The following is a 22,890-nucleotide window of genomic DNA, read 5'->3' as shown; positions in this document are numbered from 1 at the left end:
AACTCCTCCGCCATTATACCGGGTAGAATGACAAATGAGGTGTCAAATAAAAGCTTGTGGGTGAAAACCTAGGACTTACGAAGTCCAATTTAAAAATAGGGCATATCAGAGATATGCCTTAGACATCATAGAAGACAATGACACAGAAAAATCAAACAAGCAATATGTCAAAAGGGCCTTAGTTATGTATCTTCGGTCCTGTTGGTCCAATCGTGATGTATAGCACCTCAAATGATAGGATTTGACAAACAGAATACAATGAGAGAAAAATCAAATACAACCTCATGTCAAAAGGGCCTTAGTCGCGTATCTTCGGTCCTATAAGACCAATCGTGACGTACGGCATCTCAAATAATAGGACTTGACAAGTAAAATACAATGACACAGAAAAATCAAATGCAGCAACAAGTCAAAAGGGCCCTAGTTATGTATATCTAGTCCTATTGGTCCAATTGTGACGTACAGCAGCTCAAATGGTAGGGTTTAATGAACAGAATACAATGACACAGAAAAATCAAATACAGCAATATGTCAAAAGGGTCTTATTTACGTATCTTCGCTCCTATTGGTCCAACCGTGGCGTACAGCACCTAAAATAACTGGATTTGACTAATATAATACAATGACGTATGAAAATCAATTACAGCATCATGTCAAAAGGGCCTTAGTCTTGTATCTACGGTTCTATTGGTTCAATCGTGACGTACAGCGTCTGAAATGATGGGATTTAACTGGCAGAATAAGATGGTGTAGACAAATGAAAATGACGGCATGTAATAACACTTTAAAATTGTAGAAATAAAATGGATTAACACACATGGTATGACATATTAGGTGAGATTATTTAACAAATAGAATACGATTACATACGTCCAGTTTTTGACAAGCGACTTCTCTACATATGATAAACGCGAAAGGGCCCCAACGTTCACTGCTCGACATAGGCCTCCCGTTCACTGCATATACCCACTGCTTTCTGACGCTGTGACTTGAGAGGATAGGATTTAACGAATAGAACGGCAAAGAAGACTAAACAAGGCAGCTCACGGGAAAAACACAACTGTCCGTTTTATACTCTACAGGGAAGCATCAAATATTCAACGTAAGAATATATTAGAGTATAACGGTATGATAAATCTTTTTCTTCTTTTTTTCATTTAGTGCATTCCGTACGTTTTTTAAACATAATCAGGAGAAGTTGTTGAATTTCTGAAGTCTATAAAAGAATTTCTTAACAAACCTTTTTTTAATTGTGTTATGGATTATTTTTAAGAATGTGTTTAAAAGGCAGTTCGCAGGCTTATTGTTCAATGGGCTTATCACTTTCAAGCGCCTGTCTTTTTTGTAGGACTATTAATTGTTACTTGTGATTTCAACCATTCTAGCGGGGCAATGCCTTTTCTATAACTGAAATGAATATTGTTATCCATTTAATTTTTTTCCTCAATTAATTGAATGCCTCCTACTGGTGTTTGGTCTAAGCTTACCGCTTTTCCCCATTTAAGCTAAACTGCTCGTCAAAAGTTAGGGATATAGAAAATTATGCTCATTTTCATAGCTAATTTTTTCGAGAACAGATTAACGGATTCCACTATTTTTTTTTAATATTTTAGATTTTTCTTTAGTATTTACACAGTTGTGCAAAGGTTTACACAAACTTCTTTTTTGTACTTATACCGAGTGGTAGGTATAAGTACAGAAAAGAAGTTTGAGTAAACCTCTTGATAGGTATTAGTTACGTATCTTCACTCCCATTGGTCCCAACGTGTCGTACGGCGGCTCAAATCATTGGAATCAGCCAACAGAATACAATGACTAGGGAGCGGATTTATATGCGATCAATTTTGATGAAATATTCGCATATATATGCGGTAAAAAATTACGAAATATGCGCAAGATATGCACAAAAATTCAAAAAATGCGCATTTCGGGAAACCACAAATTTTCTGTCTTATTTAGTAATCTTATTTATTTTTTTCAAATAAAATCATTTTTTATATATGCAATTTATTCACAGTTTTTACAAAAACTGCTACCAATAGTTACCTATTTAAAATAAAACAACAATATCACTATAAATATATCTTCGATTATAATTCACTACAATGTGTTTTTCCAAATTCTTTACGAGGAAACATATTCTTTGATCAGACAAAATATTTTTATAACTTGAAAAACTCCTTTCAACATCGATAATTGGTGCGTATTTAAAATAACTTGTTAATTTCCGTTAGAAAATCGTAAAACTTTGGCTAAAGGTGTAAATTCTCTTAACAATAGAGGATTTAAAAAATCACCAGAATTATAGGTAGGTACCTACCCTAATAGCACAAGGACGTCCAATGGACGTCCTTCACGGACTTTAGGGACGTCCATTGGACGTCCGTTTTCGTCCGAGGAACGTCCTTTATACGTCCTATTTTGGTCCAAATGTCGCGCTACCGAACGTCCATTGGACGTCCATCTAATGTCCGAGGGGACATATATTGGATCTTAATCGGACGTAAATTGGACCTTAATCGGACGTCCTAGGGGACGTAAATTGGACCCTAATCGGACGTAAATTGGACCTTAATCGGACGTAAATTGAACCTTAATCGGACGTAAATTGGACCTTAATCGGACGTAAATTGAACCTTAATCGGACGTAAATTGGACTTTAATCGGACGTAAATTGGACCTTAATCGGACGTAAATGGGACCTTAATTGGACGTAAATTGGACCTTAATCGGAGTAAATTGGATCTTAATCGGACGTCTTAGGGGACGTGAATTGGACCGTAACAGGACGTCCAATTTTGGTCCAAATTCCACGTTGCCAAACGCCCAATGGAGGTCCACCTAACGTCCGAAGGGACGTTCGGTGGACGTCAATTGGACCTTCATAGGACGTCCCAGTTTGGTCCAATGTATTGCTGCCGATCATCCATCTAACGTCCTGGGAGGACGTTCGGTGGACGTCTAGAGACGATATTTATACCTGTGGAGAATGTATTGTGGGAAATAAAAAATATATTTTTTAAGGAACTTATATTACATCTTATATTAATTTACAATTATTGGATATTAGATTATTTACATTAAATTATAGTTACATTTCTCCAAGAAATTAACGCACCACCTTAAAAATGGGCCATTTTTGATGTCTCGAATTTCCTAAAGCCATTGTCCCATCTAAGTGATTTTTTTAATAATATTATAGCCTAGGCTATATGGGCTACCTCCATAAGCTTGTCATGCACGGGGAGCTATACTGTAATAATATTATATCACATCGCTGAGGGAACTCTACATTACATATACTTTTCGAATCAAAACTTTTATTCTCTTAATATTATTACTTAAAAAATATATACTACATTCGTCTCGCTAAACTCGAAAAATAACTTATAAACCATAAAAATCTCCAAAAATATAAATGACATAAATGAGAATTGGCACAATTATTATTATGGTTTTAAGTTGATTTTTCGGATTTAACTACAATATTATGCAAAAAATTATGTTATATCGCAGATTTAAAATGGGTTTATCTCGAAAACAGTTATATTAAGTTTAGCGAGATGATTGTAGTACACTTTTTTTAAGTAAAAATATTAAGAGAATAAAAGTAGACTGGTACGCAGTCTGATTTTTGCATAAGAGTTTAATGAAATGGTAACAAATCAATTGGAAGTTCTGTCCGACAAAATACATGGAACGTTTTCGGTAGTCTGATGTTCCAAGTTTTTAACCTGTTCCACAATTAAAACTTCCCCGGTTCCAGTATTCCCGTACATCAAAGTTTGTCCGACTAGACACCGTGAAGCTATTAACAAATTTTCAGCTTGCTGTTAATCAACTTTTTTATTACGCGGGATCCAGGTCTATAAATGAATACAATAAATAAGTAGGTAGGTACATATTATACACTTATTTATACGAGTACAATTAATAGTAGAGCTGGTTTTTGGGATGTTACAAGCAGCATTTGCATTTCCACAGAGATACTTATGACAGAAATAATAAAATACCGAGACGGACTATTATTATAATAATTTACAATAGGACCCGACGGCCGACGCTATAGGGACAGGTAAAATTTATGACTGAACAATGCACCGAGCATCGATACAAGCAATATGTACCGGTCGAAGGTTATTTTTTATTGTGCCAAATGGACGTATATAGTACCTACCTTTAAAAATCGAATACACAAATTAAAAGATATTTAACAACCATAAAGATTTGTCAAACTCTATCACCGACTTCATGAAAACAAGTATTACTACATTCTTTGATGGTTTTTGCTGTAAATTTTAAAGGATTGATATGAAATTTGGCATACGCATAGCTAACATGCCAAAGAAAAAAAGTGATATTGTGCCAATGTGTGCTATTGCCCTGGGGTGAGTTTCACTCTTTCTCTGGGGTGAAAAACGTTCAAAATAAGTCCGGACTTCGATAAACTGATTAATATTAAGCAACCTTTATTCCATACTTACAAAGTATGTGTACTTACAAATTAGTATGTGAATTTGGGGGGTGAGTTTCACCCCGAGGAGGGGTGATATACAAAATATAGATAGATACACAAAAGATATACAAAAATGTTTCAAAACATCGAAAAAATGTGGTAAAATGCAAATATACATATCATATTATGATAAAATTGCGATTTTGGCCATTTGCCTTTTTGGATAGAATGATGATGATGTTGATTAGGATAAAACTGCGAAGAATTTTTTTATCGAAATATAGTAAAAAATATGAAAAATATACCAAAAAGCTTGAAAAAATATGTAAGTATGTAAGGAAAAACATAAATAATTAAATAAACTTTTGACAACACAACACAAAAGTTTGAAACACTCACTATTTGGATTGGTTGTCCTGGCTTGTGATTTTCTTCTTTGCAGATGACGCTCACGGATCGATGTCAATGTCCAACGGACGTCCGAGCACGGACGTCCAATGGACGTCCAAAGGACGTTCATATTTATTCAACACGTAAGTACGTCCAACGTCGGACGTCCGAAGGACGTTCATTTATAGTCCATCCGCATTAGGACTAAAACTGGACCTATTTTGGGCACACGTACGCTCAACTTCAAAAAGATGCTCTCAATATTCATCTGTAGTAAGGATACATTGACAAAAATTATATTTTTGCTTATTAGAATTAACCACCAAACTTCTATCATCTTGGTAACGGGAATAATAAAACATTATAAAGTCCACTTTACATCAACAATAATTGAACAAGAAATTGACGACAAGTTATTCAAGGTCAAATTTGGCTTATACAAAATACAATTCTACTTCCAATTTTGCCGTGAATAAACAGAAAATAAAGAAATTTGACAAAATAAAACATATCCAATTGTTCTATTTCATCAAATTCCTTCATTTTCTTTTACAAATCATACATTTTGTACTCGTCAAATTTGGCCTTGAATAACTTAGTCAATTTCTTGTTCAATTTATTGTTGATGTAGAGTGGACATAACGAATAATTTACCGATCAGATTTTCACACTTTACATAAAAACAAAAACATGTATTAGATATTAAACTACATATACAGTTTTGAATTAAATATGATTTATAATCTTTTCCATTTAAACTATTTTATTAACATAATTAAGTTAATATTTTATTAATTAATTTTGCTGTTTAATCCCCTTATTGGTAGAATATGTCCAATATGGACGATTGGAAAAGGTCCGTATTTCGTCCGAGTACGGACGTCCAAAGGACGTTCATATTTATTCCACCCGAAGGACGTCCAACACCGGACGTCCGAAGGACGTACATATTTAGTCCACCCGAAGGACGTCCAACGCCGGACGTCCAAAGGACGTACATATTTAGTCCACCTGAAGGACGTCCAACGCCGGACGTCCAACGCCGGACGTCCAAAGGACGTACATATTTAGTACACCCGAAGTACGTCCAGCGTCGGACGTCCAAAGGACGTCCGTTTATGGTCCATGGACGTTAGGACAAAAATTGACCTATTTTGGACGTCCAAAGGACGTCGTGTGCTATTAGGGTATTAAATATAACAAAAGTATATAAAATTCGGATTTCCGGGTAAAACATCCTTCGTCATTTTAACATCCTACAATCATTTCATAACGGCGGCGTATTATCCTATAAGTACTTTGTGTAGAGATCGTTTATTTTCTAAGAAAAAATGAAAGGCGGTTAATGAGCTGTCTCTCTTGGTTCTCGAATTAATACAGACCACAGCCTGTGCGTGGAAATATTTTGTCGAATTAAAAAATTTAAATTTTGTTTTGGACTAATGAAATAAAACATTTTAGTAGTTCCAAAATGACACAAAATCTAGGCATCGGATTAAAAAAGTTTATTTGAAGAAAGTGTATTTTTTTGTTCTTCTTAATGGCGGTACAGGCTCGTTTTTTTAATATTGTATTTAATTACAGAATAATTTTATACAAATATTACCTAATATATTTTTCAAATTGGGATCTGTACCGCCATTCTTTATTATATTACGGATACGTGTGCCAAATATCTTGAAAAAATATTCAAAATTACAGCCGCAATCTTGGAACGCGTTTTGGCTACCTGTTGATCGCTACTGTATCACCTTAAACAATTTTTTAAACAAATTCACAAAAATAATTTTTTCATTACGAACGATTTTTTAGATAAGTTGGGTTATTCTGAGCAAAAAAGGTATCTTGAGATTTTTCTCTAAAATTGATTTTTGTCGAGTTATATGGCCATTTTCGCATTTTTCAGGTTTTAAATCGCGTATAACTCGACAACAATCAATTTTAGAGAAAATTGACAAGAGACCTTTTTTGTTCAGAATGACCAAAATTATCTAAAAAAAATTGTTCAAAGTGAAAAAATTATTTTTGTGGATTTGTTTAAAAAATTGTTTAAACAATTTTTCGATCAAGGCACCTTGTGAATATGTTATAAGGACCTCTTTTTGAGTAAGTTTGTGCAAAAAAATCGAATCGGAATAATTTCACTAACAGGGGCGACGATAAATCCGGGACTATAGCGCTAATTATTAATAATTAAAAATAACAGCTTTGTAATAAAATAATGACAAAAATCTCTTAAGGACCTTGAAGCAAGGGTTTGAAACTTGATCTGCTCACTTTTTAATTTCATAATAATAACTTTTAATCGAGTTATTAAGACTTAAAAATGGCCATTTTCGCATTTTTCAAATTTTTAATCGCATATAACTCGACAACAATCAATTTTAAACAAAAATGGCAAGACACCTTTTTTGCCCAGAATGACACAAGTTATCTAAAAAAAATTGTTCGAAATGAAAAAATTGTTTTTGTGAATTTGTTTCAAAAAAATTTTTTAAACAATTTTTCGACCAATGCACCGCCCGGCACCCTTTGGATATGTTATAAGGACCTCTTTTTGAGTAAGTTTGTGCAAAAAAATCGAATCGGAATAATTTCGCTAGCGGGGGCGACGATACTGCCCGGTCTACTTTTGATGCTGATGGTGATAGAATAGATACTTTTTATATAACAAAAATAAAACTTTTTTTAAACTCTTTAAAAAATTTGTGGCGGGTTTTCCCCGAAAAGTGCGTTATTTTTTGGACATTTTACGTTGAACTAGTCGATTTGGAATTTGACGAATAAGAACCAACTTTTGATTAGCTCCAACTCTGTTTTTATTGTGTGTCCAGACTTCATACATACATCATTTTTTTTACTGTTTTATAAGCTTTATATTTGCTAGGAATAGTTTTTCGATCAAATACTTACTTTTTGATTTATTTGCGAAAAACCATCTAAAAACAAAAGTTACAAGGAATTTAATTAGTTTATCCACTTACGGACTTATTTGGACCTATATTTTTTCACACTCGAGAAGGGGGTGGTACTCATCCCCAGAAAAAAAGCACACACTGGCACTCTGATGTTCATTTCGCGAAATATCGCAGGGTTCGTATTTAAAATTTTTAATTTACTCCTCACCCCTTTCCGTGGGGGTTCGTTTTTGGTATCATTCGATAGACTTTTGAAAAATATTGAACACGCATTTTTTAGTTTTTCGATCTGACGTTCATTTCGCGAAATATTCGCTTTTTTGTGAAACTTTGTGACTCGCCCATCATTTCTTCAGATTTGGGAACACTTAATAATCGGAGGGGGCCAAGTCAGGAGAGTAAGCCGCATGAGAAAGTAATTAGAACCCCAACTCGAATTTTTGCTACTGTCACAACGCTCTTGTGAGTCGAGGTATTGTCTTAGGTCTTGAGAACACTTTTTTCTTCTGCTTATGGAGTCGTTTTTCATTCATCACATACCGGAACTCACCACATAAATTTTGAAGACCCTGACATCAAAACTGTATTAAATTATATGTGATCTAAGTAAGTTAATGAAAAGTCAGAATAGATAGAGTAGAACACTTATAAAAAAAATTGTAACAAGCAATTGACATCGTAAGTTCTAATTTTTCACAAAAAGTGACCGGAAGTTGAACCGGCAGTCGATATTTGAACCCTTCGTGTAACTTTTTGTCAGCTGATATGACGGATGAATTTTGTTCACCTACAGATATGGACGAACAGACAGGCATGAAACCGGAAGTATGTATTTGTTCTGGTCTTTCTTAGTCGTGTTGACCAATAGTTTGTACTATTTCGACGAATTTAAAACAGTACTTTCGGTTGCAACTCTGGAACAGGCAGTCCGAGGTCAAACTTCTCACATGTAATATCATATTTTGGTTATAGGCTTTCATTTGACACCTTATTTGTCATTCTTTCTGTCCTACTAATAGACGAGTTGTGTTTATTGACGGACAGACATGGATAATTCTAGGTTTTCACATTTAATGATAAAAACAATAATTATACAATTCAGTTAACCTGACTATATCATTGTGATAATGACTTCTTATCTAAAAGTGACAACGGCAATAATTGCCGTTGTAATAATTATTATTCCATTCACTCACGATAAAATATCGCAAAACCTCCAGATTTTAAAGAACCGCTTGGATTGACATAAAATTTGGCACACACGTAGCTAAAATGCCAAAGAAAAAAGTGAAGTGAGATTATGCCGATATGTTCTCTTGTCCTGGATGTGACTTTCACCCCTTCTTGGAGGTGAAAAAACATACGTGCAAAATAAGTCCGGAAGTGGATAAACTGACTAATTCTAATTCTAAGCAAATTTTGTTCTATAAAAGTTTTAGGTCAATACTTTTCGAGGTATGTGCGAGTGAATATGTTTATTTTTCATAGAAAAACACGTTTTGGACGGATTTTCGCAAATAACTCAAAAAGTAAGTATGTACATATTTTATCGAAGAAAATATTCCTAGCAATAATATAGCTTATGAAAAAGAGGTGTCAGTATAAGGTCTGTAGACCCAGTAGAAGCAGGGTTGCAGCTAATGAAAAATAGGTTCTTATTCGTCAAATACCAAATCGAATATTTCAACGTAAAATAACCAAAAAAATAAAGCACTTTTCGGGAAACACTCATCATAACTCTTTTAAAGTGTTTAAAAAAAATTTTTTTTGGTGTTTTTAAAACAGTTTCTAGCGTGAAAAGTAAGCAAGTTACGCTGAAAATAAAATCGTTCCCTTTTTTTTGGCAAAAGAAAGTCATGAAAATTAATTGTTACCGCTTCACACGTTACTTTAGATAAATGTATTGTTTATACAGGGTGTCTCCGAAAATAGTGCGTTCCTTTAAGGTGTGGATATAATACACAATTTAGAACAAAAAGGTGTTGTAACATTTTTTCCTAAAGTTAACCGTTTCAACAAAAATTACGTTGTTCTCCATAAGAGTAAATTTTTATTTTCATAAATTTATATGACCTGGCAACATGGCGTAGAAGAACCTGTGACTGTGAAATTTAATCTAATGGGACCCCTTGTTTATTTACTAATTGAGTATCAATTTGCATATCAAAATGTATTTTCGTTTTTTGGTCAAACGGCTGAATTTAGAATAAAATGTTATAAGACTTTTTTGCTCTACATTGTGCTTTCTATCTATACCTTTAAGGAACGCACTATTTTCGGGGAAACCCTGTATATGATCTGTAAGTTGCATTGGTTCAAAATGCTTATTTTTGAAAGGGGTTTTGTTGAAAGGCCTCGAACGAATCACTAGTCACGAGTATGTATATGCAAATTTTGAACAGCCATATCTTAACCAATTTTTGTCTTCCAGAAAATCAAAAAATTCCAAATATTTAAAAAAGCAACACCTACATGTTTTACTCTTTAAGATATTTGGTATCACTAATAATTTTTAAGTTATTTTGACAAAAGTCTTTTTTTCAAAATTAAAGATTTAAAAAAATTTACTTTAAAACCAAATTTTTCCACAAATAAGCACTTTGAACTGATGAAACTTACAAACACAAACAATACATAAAGTTACTTGTGAAGTGGTAACGATTAATTCCATTTGGGCTGTTAATTAGAGGGAGTTTTTAGAATATTTTTAACCAAAAAAAAAGGAACAACTGTATTTTGAGCGTAACCTGCTTACTCTTGCTGCTGGAAACTTAAAAAAAAAATAAACCTTTTCTTAAACATTTTAAGAAAGTTGTAATAAGTTTTCCCAGAAAAGTGTTTCATTTTTTTTATTTCACGTTAAAATATTCGATTTGGAATTTGAGATATAAGAGCTTATTTTTCACTATAGTCTGTTTTTAAACAAGAGGAGTCATTCAAATTTCCCGCGCCGTACACCTTGTTTGTAATTGGTACAACCTCAGGCAATTTTACTCATATCAAATTTTGACACTATTGTCATTTCATAGGTCAGTTTATTTATTTTATCAGCAATTTTTGTATTTTCTGCGTTCTTCCTTTTATTTTTAGATTTTTAGTCAAGATTACCGTCAAAGGCCGATATGATCAACCAAAAAAGAAGATTTATCTGATGATATTTCTAGTGACTTTCTTGGGTGTCAATCTGCCATTTAGTTTACCTACTCCTCTTGGTTTTAAAACAAAGCTTAGCAATAACTCTGCTTCTACTGGGTCTACAGACCTGACACATATACCATTTTTTCACTTTTTTATAAGCTATATTTACTATTTGCTAATTTTTTTTCAATAAAGTACCTACTTTTTGAGTTATTTGCGAAAAACCGTATAAAAACGTTTTTTTTTGTTGAAAAATGAACATATTCACTCGCAAATATCTCTAAAAGTATTGACTTAGTAGTGAAAAACGCTATAAAATAGAAGTTGCTTAGAATTAGTCAGTTTATCCAATTCCGGACTTATTTGAACGTATTTGTTTTCATACCCTATAACCGACGAAACTCACCTCCAGATCAAAAGCACATATCGGCACAATATCACTTTTTTTCTTTAACATATTAGCTATAGGTACGTGTCCCAAATTTTATGTCAAACCAAGCGTTTCTTCAAAATTCTGACCAAAAACCCTAAGTAAATTAAACAAAAATATAAAATGAATTTTTCAAACAAATATTTTAAGTCGGTATGAGAAATTTTAATTTAACAGATGAAATCAAATAAACACAATTCAACTCGTAAAATATTTAGACCCTTGCTTGGTAATCCAGCTGAACAGGTAAAGAACCTACCTTTTATGTAGTTTATAATCTGAGAGGATGGAATATTTTAACAAAATATTCCATCCTCTAAGTTTACAATAGACCTTTTCTACCTGTCCTCAAAAGATCGGTATTTTTAACTCGTGGCAACGTCGAAAAGCGGCAAAATGATGGGAAATACACATTTTTATGTGGTGGAAGTCAAAATGGTTATGAAGTGTAAAAATTTTTGTATATAATTTAAATTTTTAAAATTAAAATTTTAGAAAACTGAGAACGATACAGGGCGTTAAAAAATGCGCTCAACAAACATACACGAATTAAAATTCGAAAATGATAGTATTTCTTGGTGATGCCAAATGACTGCAACATGAAAAGATGACATAATGATAGCGGGATGTATATATATATATATATATATATATATACAGTCGAACCCGCTTATTAGAATACCGGTTAAAGGAATATCCCGGTTTTAAGGAATAGAAATTTGAGGTCCCAAAACGTTTTTACTAGGCTTATAAGATCGGTTATTAGAATATCCCTGTTATAGGAATACTTTTTCTTGGCACGACGCCTATTCCAATAAGCGGGTTCGACTGTATATATATATATATATATATATATATATATATATATATTGATGTGATCTTGATTATTGATATGAGATAATATTCTTATATGTCATTTAATTTAATCAATGCATTAATCATAATCTAATTAATTTACCAGATCACATATCAATATGTTTTCAATCTCAGGGCGAATTATAAAATTAATTACGTACTCTCGTGGCTTCTAAGTATTTCTCAATGGTTCCTAATCGGGATAGGAAAGAAAGAGTAAAATAATACACATATATGGGTTACAATTATAATCAAAATATTGTTTATTTTATTTAAATGGCAATCACTGCTTAATATTTGCTAGATCTTATTATTCTTAAACATAACATTTACAAATGGGAATCTTATTTCCTTTTGGTTTCCAATTGAAAGTTTTTATTAACATTTAACTATTAGGATTTATTAGCAACAATTCTTTTTAAGTTTGATGAAGATTTTCTGATATTATTTATTTTGTTCTTCAATTTATAATGTGGTATTTAATACGAAAAAACCCACACATTCATGTCCAAACAAATGAGACTGACCTTTTTCTGGTGAACTGAGAATGTCTTCACACAAGACCCGTTTCCTGCTATCCTTGGCTGCGATCAAAACCTCGTCCTGGCTTTCAGTAATGTTCTCCTTTGAAAACTAGCTCGTATAGCTCTCGTTCCTACTTCTGTCGTGATGCTGTATTCTACCTTTTTCGAAACTGCAATCAGCTACCGGGACACTCTTGGCTCAAGGAGGTTCTTTTACTCTCAACCTGGCCTACCTCTCGTTCCACGATAGATACTCCACACTCACGGAACTACACCGGCTTTCTCACTCTCCGTACACTACCGTCTACTACTGGACTTCACTTCTCGACAGCTCAAAACATTCTGCTCTATCTTTTCATTCATTCCCCTACTTTCTAAATATCCCTTCCAGATTCACAAATCAAACTTCCACCACCAACTCTCATTCGCAGTCTTCCTCAAAACCAATTTTTAATGTTTCTAAATATGCTTAATGGATTTCAAAGAAAATAGTTAATTCCCATTCTAAAATTACTTTCTACTATTTACAAAATTTAATGACCTATTATCTACTTCAACTGAGTCTTATTTAGCATAGGCTAATGATCGAACCTTCCGCGAACAACGATAATGACCTATTGTCTATTTCAACTGAGTCTTATTTAGCATAGGCTAATGATCGAACCTTCCGCGAACAACGATAATGGTACGCGCCATTCACTTTGTTTATTCTAGTCGCATTGTCCCGAGTTTCGTTTAATCACTTCTTAAAATTAAATATAACAATTTGTTGCATACAGGTTGTTCTAAATTTATATGCCCGTGGTTGAGAAAATTGAAAATATTTTATATTAAATTGAATTCTGCTTATAATTATTAAAATTTAATTTTCAGATCAAATAGAAATATAACAAATCCCCGCCTTGTATTCGATAAAATTTATCTGCATTTTTAAATAAATTTTCTCGAGGCAAAACCAACTCCCTGTATATTTCCTTACTTTAATCTACGTCTTATACCCCTTCTTCTTGTATTACTCTAATTAGCCCCACCTGTAGAGTAATTGTTTCCTTATTTTCAGTGTCCTCATCCTGTGTTAGAGTGTCGGCTATTATGTTGTCTTTCCCTTTTTCCCATATCAATCTTCTGTCTTTTTCCTCAGATTTTTCACATACTTTTACCGTGTATTCTGCATCCTCGTTTTCATATGCCTTCTCTTCAAATGCCACTGTTTCGATCATATCTTTTTCGCTTTCATTTGTTAGCTTTATTTCTTCTTCTCCTGAGCTCATCTCTTCTTTTGAGGAATCCCAGTTTTCTTTTGCCTTTGATACTCTCAATTTTTCTTCTTCTGGGCTCAACTCTTCTTTTGAGGAGCCACAGGTTTCATTTTTTTTGTCTTTTTCTGACTTTTTCTCCCTTTTCTTCTTTGTCCTTGCTTCGTTGCCAAATTCATTTCCACTGTTTGTTCTTTACCTGATTCGTCCGTATTTTGTTTCTCCTGTTCCTTGTCCTGTTCTTCTTCTTTTTCTTCTGTTAGATTCATCGTATTATTTTTAAAATCTATCACTACATGTTTTTCTGCCAATTCGTCAACTCCTACTATCATGTCATGTGACATGTTTGGCATTATTACACATTGTAGTGCATACATCTTCTTACCCAGTCGTACCATTACTCGTATGCCTTCATTTATAGTTGCCAATGTCCGTTTGTTTGCGCCCACTAAATTTACCCTAGGTATTTTGTAAATTAAATTTGTTAAGTTAACTTCTTCTATTAGTTTTCTGTTGACCAATGTTATTTCAGATCCAGTGTCTATCATAATTTTAATTGGTTTCTCGTTGATAAATCCATCCACAAATTTTAAATTAACTCCATTTTTCTTTTCGTTGTTTCTTGCCAATTTAATAAACTCCTTGGGGTTACAAAAGATTCCTGTTTGATTTTTGGTTTTTAGTGAGCGCCGTCGTGAAAAAACGCCGGTTGCTCATCGTTGTTTATATTTTCGTCATAATGTCTCTCTCCGTCATATTCATCTGTCTGGGTATTATTTACTTCTCTTCTATTTTCTCTTGGTCTGTCGGATCTGTTTCGGTTTTCTCGATATCCCTGTTCATTTTGTCTACCATTATTTCTGTTTTCTTGATTTGCGAGTGTGGTGTTTCTATTCTGGTATTCTCGATTTCTGTCCTCATTCCATTGCCTATTTCTTTGTTCATAATTTCCTCTTCCGTTGTCTCTATTTTCGTTTTCCCTTCTGGGATTAAATTCTCGTCTTGTATAGTCCCTCCTATTTTGATTTCTATCTCTGTAATCCTGTGTTTCTCGGGGCCTGTAATCTTCTCGCGACCTTCTTGATTTTCTTTCTCTTAAACGTGATTCTCTTATTTGTAGGAATTGGCATAAACTATCTATGTCTTTGTAGTTTTGCAATGTGATATGGTCTTCCAGCGTTTCTTCGAAATGTCTTGCAATCAGTTCGACTAATTGTTCCGATGAGTAATTATATTGTAAATGTTTTGCGTTATAGTAAATTTGTAATGCATATGTCCTTTCTGATATACCCATCCTATCATTGTATTTCCCATTTTGCAATTCCTTGTTAATTTCCAATTGTTGGACTTTTCCCCAGAAATAATTCAAAAATTTTTGTTCAAATTCTTGCCAACTGTCAAATTCTTCTTCTTTGCAATCGAACCATAGGCTTGCTTCATATTTGAGATGGTTTCTGATAGTTTCTTTTGCTGTTTCGAAATTTCCGATGTGCTGTATTTTCTTTTTCAGGCTATTTATGAACGGCACTGGGTGTAATCTTCTTACGTCCCCGCCAAACCTTATCTTCACGTCATCTGTGCTATGTATAACCATTTCTCTTCTTTCTCCGACATTTTGTTGAGTATTGATTTCCGCAATCTTTCTTTCCACTTCTTCTATGTCTGCTTGAATAGCGTTTTGCAACTTGTTTTCGAAACTTTCCATTTCTTTTTTCTGGCAATTCGTTATCTCTTTTATTTTATTTTGAATTTTCATTTCTTGTTCTTTCATCTCGTTTTTTATTGTTGTCAAACATCCTTTTACTTCCTTTTCATACTTTCCTATGCGTTCCTCCATTTTCTTGTTGTTCTCTTCTATTGCTTGTTTCATTTTTTGTTGTGTTTCATCCATTTTTTGATCCAATTTTTGTTGTGTTTCATCCATTTTTTGTTGTGTTTCATCCATTTTTTGATCCAATTTATCCATTTTCTTTGATGTTTCTTCTTGATTTTTATCCATTGTCCTTTTTGCTTCATCCATTGCTTGTTTTGTTTCTCTTTGATTGTCATCCAGTTTTTGTGACTGGAGTTGCATCAGTTGTAATAGTTTATCTATTCCTGTTTCCATGATTGTTGTGTCTAAAATATCTTCTTGGTCTGAATTATTCTCTTGATTTGAATGTTCTTTTTGTTTTTTGTTGTCTTTGCTTTGGCTTCTTGTCACAGACATTTGTTTGCAAGAAGTACTGTCCCCGCCAAATATGAAATTTTACTAGTATGTTACCAAGACGACTTTTTCTCACCCAAATATTATAAATTGTCAATAAATATATCAAATGTAAATATCGTAAAAATAAAATATTAAATCAGTTATGTAAAATTTGTACCTAAAGAGATCTAAAATTTTATGTTATCAAATGCAAGTATCTCACTTTTTACCACAGGCATCTAAATTTTCAAATACCGGCTTTACTCTTTCTATCCTTCAAATTTGCCACTAGAAATACTTTACAATGCCCCACGTTGGGCGCCAGTTGATGTGATCTTGATTATTGATATGAGATAATATTCTTATAGGTCATTTAATTTAATCAATGCATTAATCATAATCTCATTAATTTACCAGATCACATATCAATATGTTTTCAATCTCAGGGCGAATTATAAAATTAATTACTTACTCTCGTGGCTTCTAAGTATTTCTCAATGGTTCCTAATCGGGATAGGAAAGAAAAGAGTAAAATAATACACATATATGGGTTACAATTATAATCAAAATATTGTTTATTTTATTTAAATGGCAATCACTGCTTAATATTTGCTAGATCTTATTATTCTTAAACATAACATTTACAAATGGGAATCTTATTTCCTTTTGGTTTCCAATTGAAAGTTTTTATTAACATTTAACTATTAGGATTTATTAGCAACAATTCTTTTTAAGTTTGATGAAGCTTTTCTGATATTATTTATTATGTTCTTCAATTTATAATGTGGTATTTAATACGAAAAAACCCATACATTCATGTCCAAACAAATGAGACTGACCTTTTTCTGGTGAACTGAGAATGTCTTCACACAAGACCCGTTTCCTGCTATCCTTGGCTGCGATCAAAACCTCGTCCTGGCTTTCAGTAATGTTCTCCTTTGAAAACTAGCTCGTATAGCTCTCGTTCCTACTTCTATCGTGATGCTGTATTCTACCTTTTTCGAAACTGCAATCAGCTACCGGGACACTCTTGGCTCAAGGAGGTTCTTTTACTCTCAACCTGGCCTACCTCTCGTTCCACGATAGATACTCCACACTCACGGAACTACACCGGCTTTCTCACTCTCCGTACACTACCGTCTACTACTGGACTTCACTTCTCGACAGCTCAAAACATTCTGCTCTATCTTTTCATTCATTCCCCTACTTTCTAAATATCCCTTCCAGATTCACAAATCAAACTTCCACCACCAACTCTCATTCGCAGTCTTCCTCAAAACCAATTTTTAATCTTTCTAAATATGCTTAATGGATTTCAAAGAAAATAGTTAATTCCCATTCTAAAATTACTTTCTACTATTTACAAAATTTAATGACCTATTATCTACTTCAACTGAGTCTTATTTAGCATAGGCTAATGATCGAACCTTCCGCGAACAACGATAATGACCTATTGTCTATTTCAATTGAGTCTTATTTAGCATAGGCTAATGATCGAACCTTCCGCGAACAACGATAATGGTACGCGCCATTCACTTTGTTTATTCTAGTCGCATTGTCCCGAGTTTCGTTTAATCACTTCTTAAAATTAAATATAACAATTTGTTGTATACAGGTTGTTCTAAATTTATATGCCCGTGGTTGAGAAAATTGAAAATATTTTATATTAAATTGAATTCTGCTTATAATTATTAAAATTTAATTTTCAGATCAAATAGAAATATAACAATATAGATATATATATATATATATATATATATATATATATATATATATATATATATATATATATATATAAATATATATATATATATATATATATATATATATATATATACAGTAGATATTAACAAGTATTTTATAATAGCAGGAAAACAATATCAGTATGTCTTAAAATCTTGGAATCATATGGAAACTTTTTTATTCAGTTTAGGGAAAAATGTATTATTGATAAAAACTTGCATGTCCTAAAACTCAAAATGAAAGAATCAGATGTCAAATATTATGAGTCGTATACCAAGTTTGTTAAAAAATATTAATTCTTCTCAAGAGTAATACACCTTCATTTTTAAAGCACTTTCATATAAATATGAAGGTGGCTTTTAATTGTTCTCGACTTTTAATAATAAAATGTTTCGATATTGTCAATAATGAAAGTACTTCTTGAGAACAAGAAATAATAAATATCTTTTTTTCCTAAAATTTTAATTTTACTATCTTAGTTTGAAAAGAATTAACATTTAAATATACTTATCTACTTTGTTTTGAAGTATGATCTAATTAGTGATGTTTTAAACTTTCTAATCCTGTCCGTTTATCAGCTTTTACCTATTGTTCCTAGGCAGATGGCCCTCAACAATTTATATGTTGGAAATTCCCTGTCATTTTATCAAGATATATGTATACCAAATTTCATGCCAATCCAATGGATTCTTTAAAATTCGGAGGTTTTGCAATATTTTACCTGGGGTGAATGGGTTAGATCTGGAAAGAAATTCTGTATATCAACTTCAAATAATTTATTTCGCATTAGTTCTGAAAATATCATTCTTTTACAAATTGCAAAAAATAATTTACATGTGAATTATCACTGCTAATTTTATTATGTATTTTCTATTTTGTTGTTTTTTTGTAGTGTATTAATATTTAAATAATTTTTAAGAAACCTCTTCACTATTTTTATTAATCAATTTTTAGCGTTTTATCTGAAGTAAAATCGGAATTCCAAAATAGAGATTACAATCGCGTTAAAATTATTTGTTAAAATGCTGAATACTACCCTTATATCGTTGTCTATTACGCCAGCCAAGCAACTCAAATTTATTTTTCAATCTTGGCAAAAATTTCAATAAATGTCGCCACCGTCCAGCCAGTTAGTACTTAGACTTGAGGGGCAAAGTGGGCGGAGTTTAACACTGAATTCGGTTTTACCTAAAGGTGAGGTATCTACTTAGTTATTAACCAATGCTTTCATTTTATAAAAAATTGCACTTTGCAAATGTGTGGTTTTATTATTATCCAGTTGTGTAATGCATTCATAACACATTCGCTAATTTTATCAATATGTATATTGATTCGGTCGATTATTTATAAGATATTGTTATGAATCCAAATTAAAATGTTTTGGCCAATCCCCTATAGCGCCAGGAAAAGAGTTATTGACATTGTCGTTTTCTATAGGAGATAACGGAGATGTACTTGTGACAGATGAAGTCGCTTGAAAATAAACATTGGAGTCATCATTTATCATTTCATGTTCGTAAAATGAAATAATTTTGATAATTCATTGTGTTATTGCAATAAAACCATTTTTTTGGGGATCTTTCCGGGCCCATTTAAATGCGGGCCCGAGGCAGGTGGCTCACGGGCCTATTGGCAAAATAAGCCCTGACAGCATGTAAAATTAATGCAGATGCTGAAAAAATACCTGAAATACCTAAAAATACTTTAACTAATGGATAACTTTAATGTAATAAAAGCGTTTTAGTAAAATTGTGGGTTGTGGGTTAGGCAACTTTGCATCTCGTAGTGTAAACTTTGATTCGATAATTCCTAAAGCCGGCCACTCACGGTACTCCGGTGTCGTTCGACAAAATCGTCGTTGATACGAATTCTGCAGTACTGCAGCAGATAGGCCAGTCTCTCTGTGGTAAAATTGTAACATTCTTGCTAGAGGCACGGTCACACACGATCAAAATTTTTGTCAATTAGTCGAATTCAAAAAAATTGTACGATGTCGCATTGCCGTGAGTGGCTGGCTTTAAGCATCATACACGCGTTGCTATACCTCTTTGTAATTTTCGACCTTCCCACATATCGTTCATTTTGGTTCACAAGAGAGTTTTGCGGTAATCGTTTTTTGGTATTTCACTTTTCTTAATTATTTTATCTTAATTTTGATTCGACAGTTCCTAAAGCATCGTACATGCGTTGTGCTATACAGACCTTACCGATTTGAAAGGACCTGTTTTTTTTTCACAATAAACTATTCTCACTCTGCACAGCCGATAAACCAGAGTCTCATAATACTACGATCGCTTCCTTTGCTGATGACGTAGCAATACTAGCTGTAAATGAAGATCACATACAAGCCTCACAAGACCTGCAACGCCATCTGGACATACTCAGTGAATGGTACACAAAATGGCGAACAAAAGTAAACAAAACACAATCATCTCAAATAACGTTTAACAACCGCCACAACACATGCCCACCTGTAAGAATGGAAAATGAACGAATACCAACAGTAACAGACGCTTTACCTTGGCCTCCATTTTGACCAACGTCTTACTTAGAAGAAACATATCCAGACCAAAAGAAGACAACTTGACTTGAAATTTCGGCAAATGTATTGGCTCCTTGGACGCAGATCAAAACTCAATATCCAAAACAAAATTCTTCTGTACAAAGCAATACTTACACCTATTTGGTACTACGGACTACACCTCTGGGGCTGTGCAAAGTCAACATCACTGAATATCATCCAAAGAATTCAGTCTAAAGTTTTAAGATCAAAGAAGAAATCCATCGAGCTACGGAATCACAAAATGAGCGTACCATTCACGATGATAATGAATTAGTAAGGGAATTATTCCATAATGGCCCTGCCACAAGGAGACTAGAGAGAACCTGGCCTCTGCACCTATTTTAAAACTTAAACATAAATAGAATCAGATGAGACATCATTAGAAGTCTCTTCTTCATGCCCAAAAACATGGAACAAATTTACTTAATACTCTTTTAATGATCTAGATTGTAAATAAACATAATTAAATAAAAAAAATCAATAAACTTTAACATAAGTAACTAGTACTTAAAAACAAAATCTGTAAGTTACAAATTTGAGTATCTACGTCTAAAACACGTCTTGAGATTTTAAGCACGAACAAAAAATTATCTCAAAATTAATAATATGCGATGTTAACAATTGAAAGAATATGCGACTGAAAAGTTATAAATGTCATTTCGCGAATAAAATGATATCTTAGCCCCGCTATGCTACCTGTACAAGCTTACACAACATGTAAGTTGTTTTGAGAAGCGTACACAACATGAATTAAAAAATGAAAAGCTTCGATCCAATGATGAATAATAATTGTAACTTTTCAGGTAAACATAATTCCCCTATTAATTTTATCTCACATTTTCTTGAATTACTTTCCTGTTTAGACCAGTGCATTTATCACAAAATAAATCGATTTTTAAATACAGCACCGAGAGATTTGTAGTTTTTTGCGTTGTGTATAGGATGATGTCAGGAAAAAAGTTTCCTCTAAAAAATGGGTGGAAATTAAAATAAGTGCATTAAGGGCCAGCTTTTGTTATTCGGGGGTTTTTGAGGTATTCTTCTTCTTCATGTACCACGTCCCTTCAGAACGTTGGTTACCATCATAGATTAATTTTATTCACTGCCACACTAAAAAGCATGCTTGTATCAACACCATACCAATCTCGCAAGTTCTTCAACCATGAGGTTCTTCTTCGTCCTGGACTGCGTTTGCCTGCTATTTTTCCTTGCATGATATTTTGTAGCAACCTATATTTGGGACCTCTCATTACATGTCCGAAATACTCCCGTTTTCTCTGCTTGATGCTTTTTATGATCTCAGTAGTCTTGCTGAGACGTTCCAGTATTGTGGAGTTTCGGATCTTCTCCACCCAGGAAACTTTTAAAATTCTTCTATAGCACCACATTTCGAAAGCCTCAAGGCGATTTAGATCGATTTTATTCACAGTCCAGGGCTCGAGACCATAAAGTAAGACCGATAACACATAGCAACGAAGAAGGCGGATCCTCAATGCCAATTTTAGGTCTCTGTTACATAACACCTTGGACACCTTCAGGTCGCTGAAGACTAATACGCTATCGGAACCGATTACCGGAACACCTGGTGCCCAGGTTCACTGCTAAATCACGTCATCTGAAGTTTCGAGTATTTTCGGCACTAAATTGATGCAAACGGATTACTCGGGGGCTTTTGGGGTTGCTAAACAAGATTATGCCGTCAGAACTGACACCTGGTGCATCTGGTGCCCGAAAACCCTCCAAACTCCAGAAGGTAACATGCCTTAGCAGTGATCTTGATATTTCTGAAGTTCCAGAAGATGAAGTGACCCTAGACACCAGGTGCTCGGGGTGTCGGTTCTGATGGCGTATTTAATGTACTTATTCATTTTTAGCAACCCTAAAAACCTTCCCAATAACCTATCTATATCAATGTTTAAAGCTGAAAACCCTCGAAACTCCAGAGATGACGTGCCTTAGCAGTGACAATGGGGACCATGTGCTCCAGAGGTCGGTTCTGAGGGCGTAGTCGTGTTCAGCAACACCAAAAACCCCCTGAGTAACAAAATGTGGCTCTTAACATGCTTATTTTGACATGTTAATGCACTTTTGGATGCATTGTATGTACCTTCAAAAACAATAATTATGTATTTCCACTCATTTTTGTATACGTAGTAAACTTTTCTTTTGATATCATCCTGAACACAATACAAAAAGTTGCAAAAGGTGCTGTACTTAAAGATCGATTTATTGTGGTGTTTTTAGTGATACATGCCCTGGTCTATTTATATAAAAATCCAGTCTTCCGTATCAGAAGTAAATTCAATTAATAAAACTGCACTTTCAATTAACTGCGTGTATCGAAATGACTTCTGTAGGTGTTTATGGTATTTCTATATTCGTATTTCTTGTAAAACTTGTTTTAAAAATGTTACATCGTATATTTTACG

At 33.4% G+C, this 22,890-nt stretch overlaps 1 protein-coding gene across 1 annotated transcript in view; it reads left to right on the top strand.

Annotated features, from left to right (window-relative positions):
• LOC126886149 (uncharacterized) overlaps positions 1–22,469 on the top strand; it is a 58,858-nt gene extending 36,389 nt beyond the window's left edge. The window contains exon 3 of the mRNA XM_050652998.1: positions 22,383–22,469. Coding sequence (XP_050508955.1) covers positions 22,383–22,469 — 87 coding nt within the window. The remainder of the gene's footprint in view (positions 1–22,382) is intronic.
• Positions 22,470–22,890: the final 421 nt, after the last annotated feature.

Source organism: Diabrotica virgifera, chromosome 6 (assembly GCF_917563875.1).
Source record: "Diabrotica virgifera virgifera chromosome 6, PGI_DIABVI_V3a".
In the NCBI taxonomy this organism is placed as follows: Eukaryota; Metazoa; Arthropoda; class Insecta; order Coleoptera; family Chrysomelidae; genus Diabrotica; species Diabrotica virgifera.
This window is presented reverse-complemented; position numbering and strand designations above follow the sequence as displayed.